The sequence below is a fragment of the Toxotes jaculatrix genome, chromosome 6, assembly GCF_017976425.1.
Source record: "Toxotes jaculatrix isolate fToxJac2 chromosome 6, fToxJac2.pri, whole genome shotgun sequence".
NCBI lineage: Eukaryota > Metazoa > Chordata > Actinopteri > Toxotidae > Toxotes > Toxotes jaculatrix.
Window position 1 is genome coordinate 19,587,690 of NC_054399.1, and position 16,022 is coordinate 19,603,711.

General features: G+C 40.9%; 1 protein-coding gene across 2 annotated transcripts in view; it reads right to left on the reverse strand.

The window, feature by feature from the left end:
• Positions 1–2,666: 2,666 nt before the first annotated feature.
• The window catches only part of LOC121182909 (ephrin type-B receptor 1-like), a 69,705-nt gene continuing 56,349 nt past the window's right edge, over positions 2,667–16,022 (reverse strand). For both annotated transcript variants that reach the window (XM_041039547.1, XM_041039548.1), the window contains exons 14-20: positions 14,175–14,422; positions 11,932–11,999; positions 11,105–11,252; positions 9,012–9,161; positions 4,212–4,408; positions 3,929–4,087; positions 2,667–2,778 (exon numbers count right to left, since the gene is read on the reverse strand). In XM_041039547.1, the coding sequence (XP_040895481.1) occupies positions 2,667–2,778; positions 3,929–4,087; positions 4,212–4,408; positions 9,012–9,161; positions 11,105–11,252; positions 11,932–11,999; positions 14,175–14,422 (1,082 nt within the window). The remainder of the gene's footprint in view (positions 2,779–3,928; positions 4,088–4,211; positions 4,409–9,011; positions 9,162–11,104; positions 11,253–11,931; positions 12,000–14,174; positions 14,423–16,022) is intronic.

The window sequence follows — 16,022 nt, forward strand, 5'->3', positions numbered from 1 at the left end:
CTTTTCACAAACACTGACACAGTAACATGTGAATTGTCACTGAAAACTTACAGCTAGCCTTGTTAAATACCAGAAGACAGACGTATAAATCAAAGAACAGACACATCACACTTAGCTGCAGATGTTTCCTAATGTATTAAGATACCTGCCTGTGCTGATAGCTTTCATTTCCTCTGCATGGCATTTTTTTTTTTTTTTTTTAGGTGGCATTTAATATGAGCTTTTAGGCACACGAGTCATCTCAGTCTTTATTAAACCCCCGAGCCAGCGCTGAAACTGTTTTTCCAGAGGCATCTATTTACAACGAATTATGCCTCTGAACCACTGACTCGCTCCCAGTTGATCTCAATACTTTCTGATAAAATGTTCAATAAGCTATCGTTGCCAGGCAACAAATGAAATTCCAGTCGTGCCGCCAGAGCACCGTTTCGGCAAAAAGTGGAAACTGAAATGTTTGGAGGTTTAAAATAGTTGCAGGCCTCTCAATGTCACAACTTTCATAAATAAAAGACTTTGGGGCGTCCCAGCAGTGGAGATCAGTGGTGCGAGACGAACACAAACACATCGTTCTGTAGGACCCGTCGTGTTGAAAAAGCAAACAACTAAACACTGTCACTTCTGTCATTGTGAGCACAGCTCGCAGCGGATCACAATCAGAGCTACAGACTTGTAATCCTTAGGATGTGGGTGCACACGCATGACCAGAGGTTTGGGCTGAAAGCAGAGGGAGCCTGCCGTTGCTTCACAGCTGGTAATCTGCTCAGCGCTGAGATAAAAGAGATCTCCCAGTGCTTCTCCACCACTGTGCCCCACAGTGAGATCAGGCCTTCATGATATCATATTCTGTGAAGACTAGTGAGTCAAATATTCTATTTATGTATTAAAACATGATAAATAAGCTAAGCCAACAATTCTGTTCTTTATCCCACAACATTTTGAATTTCACTATCTTTCCTTGTTACTTCTTTTCTCTGACATGTCTGAGAAAAAAATCTAAACATTGAAAAGGTTGCTGTCCACAGATGAGAACATGTATAGGTCACTTCATGTCATTTCATCTGCAAACTGACACAACAGTATTAATCAGTGATGTCAGCTGAGAAATGTGACTGTCAAAACAGACTGTGACAACAATGACATGTCCGGCAGCCAATGAATCAAAAAAAAGAAAAAAAAAATGAATGCCAAGGACCCTGCCTGTGTGTCTGCCTGCCTCCCTGTCTGCTGCACAATGATGATTAGCATCTGGACGGCAGCCATACAGTTCTGACAGAAATGAGATTTGTTTTATGCGTGGACAGTAACATGAGCACTGGATTTCTGGTTTGTTCATGAGTTGTACTAATGCTCAACTGGCAGTCAGCTTTAAGGTTTGCAGCCAAATCACAAGTACCTTTTCTGCGTTTTGAGATTCTCTGGCCGCTGCAGTGCGTTCACTACAGGTGCGTCTCAGCAGCTGGTGATGACTCAATATACACAGTCTCTTACGCTGTTCTTCCATGTCTTCTTCTGTTCTAAGTGTGCAGTTGCCTTCCTTCCTAGCTTGGGAAGTGACTTAGATTTACACCGCTATGGTGTAATATTTCTTTGTCTGATTTTGTTGCCGTTTTGTGGTCCGTAATTGGCTTTACTCAGAGGGCATTAGTGCTGATTGTAAAACATCATCCATTATGAGTTCCCTCTGAATTAAGTATTTTAAGTAGGACAGGCGTTGCTAGCTCTCTGCATGGAAGAGTTTATCTATTCACGGCTGGATGGAAAGTACAAAAAGATAGCACTATGAAACCTATTTTTTCCTTTTCTTTTTTTTTTTTTTTGTCCGCAGTCCACAGCAATTCAAAGTTTGTTCCAGTGATGAGTCAGGCAGAAGAAGATAATCACAGAAAACTCACAAATACTCCAGTGACAATTAATTGCCTGATGCTGTTGGCAGAAGTGAAAGCAAATGAGCATCTAGGAAATAAATATCCCATATCATAATATGTACAGACTCTTCAATATGAAGATAGATTTAAAAAAAAAAAAAAGTGGCATTTAACTGTTGGCTTTTGTCTGGATTCAACTGGTGGTAATTTTCACCAACGCACAGAACAAAACATACTGGAGATAACAAGGCCTTCTTAGGTCCTTGTGTCGAGTAACACTGCTTTATAGACAGTTTGTCAGGCCTTTGGTCCAGTTTGTGTCCCGTCATATAAATGGCTGTTCACACAGTCGTATCTTTGTGTGATTTATCCTTGCATGAAAACTAGGCCATGTCGTCCTTGAATCAATCTTGTTCAGTCAAGTTGGTTGTGTGAGAGAGGATGGGGGTTTATGAATGTAGCCACTAAAAAGACCCAAAGACAGGAAAGTCCTGATACTATTTTTTTTTTTTTTTGTTTTCAGTCAGTGGCTCTTGCACTGCCACTTGATTGTAGCTCAATTTGGGAAGCCAAATGGCATGAGAGAAGTCTGTCCAGTCACTGAAGGAGAGATCAGGCCATGCAGACACATAAACGGCCACAGTCTGGCCACAGTTTAAAGACATGTAAAGTGGTTGAGATTTCCATGAGCAGAAAACTGAAGTGTATGAGTGTAAAACATTCGTGTAAAGACGACAGCCGGCTCCTTCACTGACTGTACACTAGTCAAACTATTTCATACTGTATCACTCCTCTGTGTGTTTACACAGATTCAGTGGGAGATTGGTCATCAACGTGGTGCCTCATCAGCTGAACACTGGTCAGGATTTTCTTCTGGTGTCCCGCAAGAGACACTCCGATTCTCTGAAGATCTCTGGGGAAGCACAGAAACAGATACGCGGCTGCATTATCATCAGAAAAATGTCATATCAACGTAACTGTAATTAAAGGTACTATTTGCAGGATTTTAACAAAAATAAATCTGAAAATAAGCTAAAATAAATGAAAGAGTGTTTGGATTAAGTAATGAAAAAGGCAAAGAGGACATTTAAAAAACAAAACAAAACAAAACAAGAAAAGTGAGTTCTGGTAAGTTTCTCATCCATTATTCCCAAAGTAGTGGTGCATTCTGCATGAAAAGTGTGTTAAATAAATTTCACCGGCTCATACCCCTCTAATCTGCTGTCTCCACACGGGTACTATGTTAAAGTGTACTTAATTAATCCCTATGGGGAAATTAATTCTCTGTGTTTGACCCACTCTATTTAGGAGCAGTGGACAGTGACGGTGCCCAGTACTGGGACAAAGTCCAAGTCTGATGTTGGTGCCTTGGTCAAAGGTAATTGCAAGAACCTCTGATGGACTATTTATTGACTGAAGAGTTTAGAGGTCAGGGCTAAAGGCTCATTTCGTACCCAGCAGGTAGGCAGCAGGCAGTGAAAGAGCGATTAAAATGGCTATTGACAAAATGCAAACCCATAGTACATTCATTACCGAGTAAACAAAGCTAAAACTTCCAGAATTTCTCACAGTGACAGATGGTGTTAAGAATTAAACATTATGGAAAAACTCACTTCTTACACTGATTGTTTTAGTAGTAAAACACTGAAAGAGCGAACAAACCACAAGCAGAAACACCAGGTGTGGAGCAGAGGTACATGAAAGCTAGAGATTATGGGAAAAATGGTGAAAATGGCAGCACTGCTCATGCAACTTGGAGGACAGTGGTTTAATCTGTGTATAGGACAGTCACTATTTATTTGACAGTGATATACTGATGGTAATGGTGCTCATAGTATTTTATAGCATGATAAAAAGAGGAAGAAAGAATGGAAGTGAGTGAGCCAGGGAGATTGTTCAGAGAGACAGACAGGCGTACACATGGACCAGCAGCCAGCCAACCAGCTGCCCTGCCAGTCATCCAACTAACAAGACGCCGACTTGGCAGCTGAGCAGTGCGAGACGCAAGCAGAGAGAGAGGCAGACAGACAAAAAGAGAAAGGCAGTTTAATGGGTAGACCTACTCGGCTGTGATTTGTGTGACAAGCGGCAAAGAGGTGAAACCAGAGCCCAGGAAGGAGTCTCGATACTGGGTCATCTTCAGAGCAGCCAGCCAGTCTTCTACTGAGCTCACCCTGCTCAGGTCTGGAGCTCCACGGTCTAACAAGGGATGAGGGGAAGGACTGCAGAAAGTGGATACCATTGGATATAGAGCAGTTAGAAAAAAAAAAACACTGTCACTGAAACCGAGGGTTGAGACAGGAAGAGTGTGTTTGTGTATGTAAATGAGTTCATATCTCTCCTCACCCAGGGGCCACGTTGTTGGTACCGGCTTTGAGAGATGCAGGATTGCGTATCATTTTGTCCAACATGCTGACGATATCGGGGAACTTTGGCCGAGCGTTCCTGTCTTTCTGCCAGCAGTCCAGCATCAGCTGGTGCAGGACTACTGGACAGTCCATCGGAGCCGGCAGCCTGAAATCCTGCTCTATGGCATTTATCACCTGGGACACGGTGGGAGAGGGGAAAAAAGGGACAATGACAAAGGAAAAGACAAGTGGACACAAACTGTTTCAAAATGCTGAACATCATTGATCTATTTAGATATCATTCTTTCTAAAGCTGCTATAATCAATGTCTCCACCTTGTTCTGGTGCCCTCAAGCGGACACAGTGAAATGACATGTTAGCTTCCATTATGTGACATGGTCTCAGTTGATTTGAAATCTGCAGGTGAGGTACAAATTTCCAGAGGGTTTTGAACAAATGATGAAGGATCTGATCGCTTTAAAGCAGCTGTTGCTTTGTGAGCATGGAGTCTCTGGAGAACCACAGCTGAATACAACCCTCTATTCAATTGTAAAGGGCTGTTTGCCTCCACCCACACCTCCATCACCCACGTCGCTGGATCAGGAAGCAGAGAAAGAGGGAGAAATGAATAAATTCTAACCACTTAGGCTGCATCCACGGCTGCTGTTACAATGTTAAGTTTTTGCAGCGTGATAGCCAAACAAGTATCTCTGATCCGTGACAAAGCTCTTACAACGATGTGTACGAAGCGTGGTTGTATATGAATTAAAATCACATTTGATTGATTGGTTAAGGTTTATGTATATGTTCCTGAGTGCATTTTCATGTTTCACCAGAAGAGATAAGAGGAGGATTTTAGTATATAAATACAACAATCTTTGTTCTTTTTTTTTTGTTTTTTTTCTTACATATATTTGTCGAATACTTACAGACGGCAGGAAAAAAAAGTGTTTTTCTTCTTGTGTGTTTTTTAAACACGCAAGGAGAAATGGGAGATATAAATGACAGAGGGGAGAAAATATTTTGAAAGAAATTTAATCTTGTGATATGACATCAGTAAATTGCACACAGCATGGTGCTGCTCTGTGATGCTCAGAATATCAAAGAAATGAAATAAGAAAAAAAAAAAGAGAGCGAGCCAAAGCTGAGTCCAGCTTTCTTGCTGCTGTTTAGGCGACAGTTTAGATTTTGCTCTCAAGTTTTGATTTGTCACTTCCTCACTTCCTCCAGGCAGATGACACTGCAGTAGGGAAGGGATTGTTTTCTCAGCTCCTCTGAGATTTCAGCTGATAAGACAGGTGTATTTTTTGTTACAGAAGAATCTCCATTTCCATTTGAGAGCTTCATCCTCACACAGCATGAAGTCACTCAGTATATCCAGATTTTCATCGCTAAGCAGCAATGATGCCTGCTGAAGAATCTGATGTCGAAGCAGGCAGTTGGACAGAGAGAAGCTTCTGATTTCATTACGCCATTGCAGGTATTGAGGACGATACAGATCTTTCAAGGTTTTTCTGTGAAAACGTTTAGGCAGGAGTTTTGTATTGGAGAGAGGTAATGCTAAATACACCAGCATACCTAAATGTAATGGATGCTGTCTTACCACCCTACAAAATAATTAAAGAAAGGAAATATCAAGTTCAAGGATCATTGCCTCCAATTATTCAGCTCTCTGTGTCAGGAATGTAAAATGTCTCCCCAACTCTAACTATGATTGTTGTTATGTCTAAAGCTCACTTTGGGGTGTGGCGCCCCAAGTAGCAGCACCTAACATGTTCTGTATTGGTAAAGCTTTCAGACATTATCTTCAGCCAATTTTGCAGCTTTTTTTTTTCACACATCACATCCAGTTTTTATAAGCGCTGCACTAAGGCTTTAGGGTCTTGAAGATGTTTCACTTCTCATCTAACAGGGTCCTTCATTTCTAACTGACTGGTGGGGAGTCCCAGATATTTAAGAATACAATACATTTTTAACATTTATTTAGTTATAACATTTCAAAATAAATTTGAATATTAATTTCAATGTTAAACACCACTGTTTGTTTAAGATATTTAATTTACTATCATACATGGCAAAGAGATGCATCAAATCCTGACATTTGAGAATGGATGGCATTTTTGCTCGAAAAGTGACAAAAAATATTGATTTGATTTAGGGCTGCAACTAACGATTATTTTCATTATCGATGCTACAGGTTATTTTTTCAATTAATTTATTAATCATTAGGTATATAAAACATCAGTAAACTTTGAAAAACGCCCCTTACAATATTCTAGAGCACTTTAAATGTTTTGTTTTGTCCATCCAATAAATCCCAAAACATTCAATTTACTATAAAGTTCAACAAATTGATCAATCATTGTAGGTCTACTTTAAACGGATTATTGTATTATTATTATAGTATGTATAGTATGTACGTATTTTTATGAGCTAAAATCTGAAATTAGTTGACTTCTTTAAGAATGTTCTGGCTTTATTTAGGCAATTTATGTTGCACTTCATTCCTGCCATTGGCGTTGTTTTGTACTTGCTGTATTTTTTGCTTTGTAATTAAAGTCAATCAAATCTGAATCAGGTTTTTTTTTTTTTTTGCCTCAGTACTGCCAATTCTTCTGTTATGGCTTCCTGCCAAAGCATTCCAGCCTTTTGTCTTGTTTTCCTGCCGACCTCAGTTTATAACCTCGGCCTGTTTTTGGACTTTTGCCTGTTTGCTTTTACCCCCCTGGACTTGTTTGCCTCTCCTTGCTTTGATCGTTGACCTAAACCTTGTTTTCACTACACCTTTTCTGCCAAGTGCGCTGTGGTCTGTGTTTTGAATTTTGCTGCTATTTTTGTTCACATTTTAATGACGGATTGTGCCTTTAAGAAAGGTGAAGTGTCATAAAATATCTTGAAATAAAAACCTCAACATGTTTTTTTAGCAACGTTTCTCGTAGATTTCAACTCACAAGGCAGAGGCAGGAGCAGTGAACGTGTAAGCCTATCTAATGGTAAGCTGAGGGAATTGCGACACTTCTACCACTGTAAATGCAGCGCCGGGGATTTGTCTGCTCGCTGAGTGAACTCTGCTTGACCCCGACACACTTCTCAGGCTTTGTGCCACATAAATTCTCTCTCTAAGCACCACTGTCAATCACAATAGCAGCGACTGTAGTGAAACATCACAGGTCTCTTTCATGATTAATTCATGTCGAACACAGCACCTGTGGCGGCTCCGCTGACAATTTCACCGTTCCGTGTTCTTTGAAATTGTGTGCGTGTGCCTTGACGCATGTCGGCTTGCATGTGTGTGGTTTAGGTGTGTGTGTGGTATGTGTGAGTTTAGGGTGTGAGGTTCATGCATAGTTAATGCCCCAACAGACCCTCGTTAGCTATAGTAGTAACACACTTTCTCCATCATTATACACTGGCTGTGCCATTATAAAACTGGCTCTGTCATTATACTGACTCCCTGTCATTACTGCTGCATAGGCTGATTCTATTGCTCAGGAGCAACCATGGGGGAATAAAGGGTGAGGCTGCAAGGAGGAGGAGGCGAGCAGAAACAGCAGGGGAGAGGGAAGAGATGGGGGAAAAGTGTGAAACAAGGGAAAAGAGATGGTTAAGGTGATCTAAATGCTAGACAGGGAAATGGTTCTTTGCAGACAAAAATGGGACAGCTAACCGGACAGAGAAAACTTCACATATAAGTTAATGAAGACTAAAGCAGTTAAAGCATTGCTGGAGTGGACCTGTGGTCTGAAAATGTGGTCGTACTGGGAGAAATAAGCAACAACAAGTATAAATATTTTTTTAAAAGAGCTTTGATTAAGCATATCTTCCAAGTGATAAACACAGCTGAAGTCACTCAATAGTCCTTTGGCAGAATTTGTGGAGCAACTAAATTTATTTTAAAGTTTAAACTTTACACTAAAGGTTGTAAAATTCCCAGGCTGTTCCGTGTCAAGCAAGAATTTGGAGTCTCAGTGCTTTGAAGTGGGGTTTAGTGCCAAAACTAACTATAATCTGTGTATCACATTTCTTCTCGGAAATAGAAACCTAAAAATAAAAATGTCAGCAATCCGATCTTCTGGAACCTCCTTTTTCATGTACTTTATCCCCTTTAGGTTTGACAGTAAAATTGAATACTCAGCCTAAAGAAGGGATGAGAGAGTGTTTTTTTTATGTTATGTTAACACAAGAATTGCAGGGAATTGTGCACTTCTTGTTTTGAAAACTGCTGATCACTCCTACTAAGGATAAATATATTTTCAAAACCACTTAACATCAGCATGATGCCAGCATAAAATAAGAAGGTATAGAAACACTGCAGCAGATTGATCATACTGTGAAGGTAATTGGGAAAAAACAAGTGTCAAGATATTACACTATTCCCTGAAGAAAAGATCAGCTGGAAAAGAAAATTGTGATGCCTTTTGGTCTGGTGTTTCAGGGGAACAAACATTTCTGTGACACTTAAATTGATGTCCTCATTTTCCATGTGTTTCTTTGACATGCAGAAACCCTGCTGTGACAGGCGGCAAAGGAAACAAACAATCACGCCCCCAACCCAAACACACACACACACACTCTAGAAAGACTGTGCGACTGAAAAAAATAAGGGTAAACGTACACATTCTTGTACAGTCACAGACATCAATGAGAACACAAGACAACAAGAGACAAGATTCTCTCTCTTTCTTTATCTTGTCTCTCTCTCTCTCTCTCTCTCTCTCTCACACACACACACACACACACACACACACACACACACACACACACACACACACACACACACAAGCAGGTGGTGACTTACATCTTGATTGCTCATGTCCCAGTAAGGTCTCTCTCCGTATGACATCACCTCCCAGGTGACAATCCCATAACTCCAGACATCTGACGCTGACGTGAACTTCCTGTAGGCGATAGCCTCTGGAGCCGTCCACCGCACTGGGATTTTACCACCCTGAGAGAAAAAAAAGGAAAAAGAGGAGAAGAAAGGGACAAGAAAGAAATTTAAAGAAAAAGAAAAAGGCTTTATAGTTCCACTTTTGATGTCCATGCTTTCACATCCGCCACACAGTACTACACAGAGGCCATAGATGGGCCATTTATCTGCCATAATATGTAATAAACACCAAGGTGACGACTGACTTTTAATGTAATGGTCATCACAATCATTACCAGACGCAATGATGAGAAATGTGCGTGTGCTTGATTTCATACAGTATGTACACGGCTGCCTCAGTCCATGAGTCACCTGCTGTATTCACTATGTAGCCTCATTACAATGTTCAGTGGGAAAAAGATGTACTTAAAGATAAATCTAAATATACGTAGTTTTCTTCTGCTGTGTTTTTTTAGAGAGAGAAAACAAAGCAGATGTTTGATGTGTGGATAACATGCATCTGTTCCACATACATGCTGTACATCCACATTTGTTTCTTCTTGTCTTTTCTAATGAAGACAAAGCAGTGACTAAACAAAAGCTTTGTTTTTCTCACTGCTGATGGGTCTAAGAGAATAGGAAGCATTGCTATATATTAGTTTGGCTGTGCTTCATCCTTGTAGGAATAAATCATCTCTGTAAACTATAATCTTTTACACTTTCAAAATTCAAGGAAATTCTTATGAGCAGTCACACAATGCCTTCAAACTGATTACTTTTTTAGCTAGGTGGCTCTATGGTAATGTCCTTCCATCCATCAGTCGGTGCAACACTTTTGTCCAAAGTGAAATATCTCAACAACAACTTGATGGATTTCCATTAAATTTGGTGCAGACATTCGTGGTCCTTAGAGGATGAATCCTACTGCAAGAGATGGATTATACTAAATCAGAATTTTGAAGGCCAGCTGCCATAGAGAGAGGAGAGATTCAATGTATCGTTTAATATGGCATATTAAGTGGAAAAAGAAAGTTTTAAAGTTGAGAGAGAGGATTCCCACCACAACACAGCTAGTCAATCAGGTGTGAACTGGGTGTGAATTTTTGATTGCAGGTTTTGGAAAGGAATGAGGCTTCTGGCGTGTTACTGACTACAATGGTCTTCTGACTTTTCATATAGTGCCACCATGAGTTCAAACTGTCACCTGACCCAACACTTCTGTTAATGACAGTATATCTCTAAAACTGGTGACTGAATGACTGATGAGGGGATGGCACAACTTATTGTTTATGGAGCATGAGGAAATCATCCCTCCATGTAACGTGGGATAGCGGGGGATTCAGGATGGATCGGTGGCGTGAAAAGACGCTAGGGTCAAAAGTTGAAAAAATTGCATATCCCTCACCTCCAAGACTAGAGATACAAAAACAAGAACAACATGTGTTTGTGAGCATCAACACACCCACAGGGACAAGTGAGAAGTGGTGGAAGTGCTGTTGAAAGATTTGTTTGTTTCCTGCGGTTCTTCATCATCAGCTGTATATAAAGATTAGTGTCCCTTACTGTACACACATTAACCTGCTACCATTAGCATTCAGCTCAAATCACAGCACAGTCTAAGCACAGCTGAGACTGATGACGCACACAATGAAAGGTGAGTCTGAGAATGAAATGAGTGAGTCTGACAATCGTAGAGAGATGTTTCTTAAAATGTCCATTGAACTACCACCTTCTGGCACCACCCTCAGGACAAGCATTGCATGCATTGTCCCACTAGTAGTAAGGACCTAACATCTGCAAAGTTATCAATTTTTCATCCAGTCAACTATTTCATTTTCCTATGAGTTGTAGGCATTACAGCTTCACAGTGCTGCTAGCATGACCATGGGATTTTAGTGTTGCTTTTATGTATGTGATGAATGAATGAAACAGCGATGAGCTGGCAGTTTGCCCTCCATCTGGCCACAGTAGGACTACAGCATTTGTGTGTCCTTTAGCCTGTTCTCTGCCTGTGTCCTTACCAGTGAGCTGGTGTAGGTGGGGTCAGAGGTGTCCTCCTCTAGATATCGAGATAAGCCAAAGTCAGACACCTTGCACACCAGGTTACTGTTAACCAAGATGTTCCGAGCTGCCAGGTCACGGTGAACATAACTCATCTCCGCTAGGTACCTGTAACATCAACGGGATTTATTGTGTGAATGTTATCTGTAGCCAGCTACCTGGGCTACTATAAAAAGGTAATGGGATTTAGTGTGTGTATGCGTGTCACTGTACGTGTGTGTGTGTGTCATCACTGCCAGCTACCTTCGATAAAATAGGAAAGGGATTTAATGTTTGTGTACATGAACATGATTGTGTGCTATCGCAGCCAGATACCTGCAATAAAACACAGATAGGATCTAATGTGCGTGTGTGTGTGTGTTTCAAGCTGCCAAGCCGACAAGTTGTGGTGCTATTACCTCGAATAAACAGCCTATTGTACAATATGTTTCAGAGTTTGTGTTTCTTTTTTTTTTTCATGTGTGTTTGTGTGAGTGACATTGTGTGAGTTAGAAAGAGAGTTTGCAGGATGTGGAGGCAGCATATCTCAAGCTGCTGATGTCTGATTGATTATAACACTAGACCGAACAGTATTGGAACTCACCACGTGAAGTCTCAGTATGATAGAAGTGGCATTGATACAAAGAAATCTAACTTCTCATAACAATCACTGAACAATTTTTTTAAAAAAAGTTTGTTCTTCATCTTTATAATAACATGGATATATATAGCAGGAATGTGTATGTGGGTGTATGTGTGTGTGTGTGTGCATGTGTGTGTGTGTGTGTGTGTGTGTGTGTGTGTATACCTCATTCCGGATGCAATGCCCCTCAGCATACCAACCAGCTGGATCACTGGGAACTGCCCATCATTCTGCTGCAAAAACCATGAACCATGACAGGATTATTTTTATCTTACCGTAATCAGAACTTTTCATTTCAGCTATTTAGAGAAAGTTTAGCATGTGAAAAGATATGTTGGCATTTCACAGAAGGTCTTATGACAGAAGCAACAACAAACCATTTTTCTGAGAAGAAAGTACGCTTTTCCACTCAGCTCGTGGTGTAGCGTCAGCGGTCTGTGCTCTGTGAGAGAACATTTACGTGGACATAATGCGTGTAACAAAATGTGACTGTAATGTAATTAAGGGAAAAAGGAACCATATTTAAGCACACTCTTATCATTGCTATTGCTATAGAAGTGTATTTTAATCCATTAAATTTTCATGGATTAACTTCAATTGAACAATTTTAATGATTCAATTCTCAAAACTTTTTTACGGTCCTTGATCTTGAGTTAGTGTTAAGGCCCATTTATGCCGTGCGATTTTTGGCCGCCTGAGATGAAAGTTGACAATCCTGAGAGGGACGTGGAAAATGGAAAATCTTTTGTTGTCAGTCCTAAGTGGTTGTCCTACACTGCACCGTAAGACGCGTCCACCAGCAGCCGAATGAGGCTAACGACCATGTTCTCACAGTGTGACTGCCGATACAACCCCTGTATACAAACCATGAAATGATGAAAAATACACATTATGAATAAAGTTTAAGAAAAAAATACACACACACACGCACACACATACCCACACCCACACCCACACCTACACACACACACACACACACACACACACACACACACACACACACACACACATACCCACACCTACACACTTGTTAAGAACTTCAGAGTTAATTATGTTGTTTTTCCCGTTGAAGAAAAGTACAGTTAACCAAAGATGCTTTTAAGGTGAAGTAATCAAACGAGGACTGATTCTGTGCTTTCACTCTTTCACCTTCGGACCAGACCATCTCTGTCTCCTCTAAACATCCCTGACATCCCCGCTGACATAGCTGCAGTCAAAGGTGTTTGTGTGTCTTCTAATTCACTTTGTGCATCAAACTGTGCCTTTGATGCTCCTCTGGCCTAATCCTCTGCAGGCAACACCTTCTCCTAGGTGCACACAGACACATACACGCATTGATCCTTCAAGGTCTGAGTGTGCCTGCAAGATGGTCATGCTAGGACAGCAACACCAGTGAGATCGATCATTGTGTTTGTGTTGTGTGTGTGTGTGTGTGTGTGTGTGTGTGTGTGTGTGTGTGTGTGTGTGTGTGTGTGTGTGTGTGTGTGTGTGTGTGTGTGAGTGTGTGTATGAGTCAGCGGATGATTTCTGAGTCAAAAGGGGTCACACTGTGAGAACTGAACATCAAAGAGTTTCTCTCTCTGTTTTTAGAGGCGCCTCGAAAGGAGGGCAGGATCAAAGAGACGGACAGACTGATGGGCAGACAGGCTGGCAGGATGAGGAGGAAGGAGCACAGGAAGAGAGGAGAAAAGGGAGCAGGAGGTTGTTTCTGTCTTTTTGTCTCTTTCTCCAAAAATTCCCAATCCTCCACTCTTCACCTGTTTCTCTGTATCGTATGTGTATTTTATATGTCTGGACTACATGTGACTTTGGACTGAACATAAGTGTTTATATACAGTCCTGTGCAAAAATTTTAGTCACTGTAGATGTTCTGCGTCTGATCAGATCCACAGTTCATTCTGCAACTTGACAATGACCTCAAACATACAGCCAGAGTCATAAAGAGCTATCTTCAGACACATGAAGAAAAAGGAGTCCTGCAGCAGATGGTCTGGCCCCCACAGAGCCCTGTTCCTGACATCATGGAGTCAGTCTGGGATTACATGAAGAGACAGCAGCAATGGAAAAACCTACCTGTCAAGTACCTTGAAAAACTGTACACAGGAGAACTGGTGGTAAAAAGGGTGGTCACACTATATATTGAAATGATTTAGGTTTTCTCCTGTTTACTGCACTTTGTATTAAGTTAACTGATAAATAAAAACTATCCATGGTATCATGAATGCCATGAAGTCTCAGTGCTAGTATGTTAGTCTAGTGCCTAACATACTGCCTAATGTATACAATAAGAATATACATAAACTCAACCTGTAAGTCCATTATTTTTGTGTGTATTATTTTAAATAGAACTTTATTCACAGTCCTGAAATGTTTTAATCCTGTCTCAACATGTAAACCGTGTTATTTACCCTGAGAAATGAGTCAAGAGCTCCGTTCTCCATGAACTCTGTGATGATCATCGTGGGCCTGCTCTTGGTGACCACGCCCTCCAGCCTGATGATGTTTGGTTGGTCAAACTGGCCCATGATTGATGCCTCGGACAGGAAGTCCCTCCTCTGCCTTTCAGAGTAGCCCACCTTCAGGGTCTTGATGGCCACAGGAATTTCTTTTTTCCCAACAGGCTTCAGGCGGCCTTTGTACACCTCGCCAAACTCACCTGAAGAAGGAGAAAGCATGAAGGGATTTGAAATGAAAGCATTCTGTCTAACAGCAAAATTACACAGTACAGTGTACATCAAGGGCTCTTCAGACAGCAAGTGACTCAGCAGGTACAACAAGTACATTGTTAGGGGATGATGTTTTTCAATGCACCCTTGAATTCAGAACCATTAAATAAATTATTACACGATAAAGGGGCTAATAAATTATTACATTTTAATACATTTTTGCGATGTGAAATGGGTCAGCTTTGAAATCAGATGGGCTGAGGTTCATACCATTTGGCTGCCTTTCATGATTAAACATCCCATCCCATCAATTAAACAAGGCAGAGCGTAATGTTCTATACAGCAGCTGATTTGGGGAGAAGTGTGAAGGGCAATGCGTGTTAAACACATAAACACACCCTCTGTCCTGGGAACTGCCCTCTGCACCTTCAGTCTCATGCTAATGGACTCTGAGCAGCTCTGTCGGTCCATACTGGGGTCGAGGGTTCTGCTCAAGGGCATATTAATGGTATTTTTTTTGCAGACTGAAAGAACAACAAAAATGGAATCGCCCCAAGAAGTCCACTCAGGGATAAGAGAAGGCTGTGCAGCAGAGGTGGTAAATGAGATAAAAGGGATGGCACCATTAGGGTACATGGCTTTGCACACAACAGCAAAAATGTCATTTCAATGACACAATATCTATGAATTAGCTGGTCCTGGTTGGTTAAGATGTTGAGAAAATGAACCGTTTGAACCTCAATGAACTTGTTCAATGTACAGAAATTTTACTTTCAGTGGAGACACAGATGTCTTTTGTCAAAATAAACGCACACCCATGTTGCTTGGGAACATGAAAATCGAATATCACTTCAAAATAAAAGTCCTCATCCCAGAGCTAAAAATCGGTTTGTGAATAATGGATGAGTGATGGGAATTGGATGACAGGCTGTGTCGTCCTGTCTCACTGTGATCTCTGCTCCACATCTCACTGCTCATTAAAAACTATCTACTGTCAGTGCTGTAAACTACCAGAAGGAGAGGATGATGAAGGGCAAAATAAGAAGGAGAGGATGTGGGAAGGAAGGAGAGATGGGGGCGTAGAAATGAAAGAGTGAAGAATGGAAATGAGACAAGATGACATATCACTTTCTTTTTTTCTAAACAGAAGTGGTCAAGGAGAAGATGGAGCATGAGAAGAAATATTCATTGGCTTTGTTGTAAAATCTTGTCTTCAGTCTACAGTACATCTAAATATACTGTAGCGTGTGTAAATTAACTGGGCTGTCAGGTGAAATTTTATTGCTCATTTGTATTGTTACTTTAAGTGTTTCAGGACTTATCTTTAGTCAAAAGCGCTTTTTAAGAAGGACATTTCTTACAGTAGGAGTGATAGTGATAAGGAAAGAATAAAACAGAGGTGTGTTATCACAGAGGGAGAGGAATAGAGAGTAAGGTGAGATATTTTTATTATCTCCTCAGGGTGCTCTCTTCTTTTATCTTCCCTCCTCGATCTGTTGTTCTGCTTTTTTCCCCGTTGGTTCTTTGTTTTAGCATTTCTCTATAAGCAAACAAGCTCTGAAACTCCAGAGGGGCTGAATCACAGAGAGA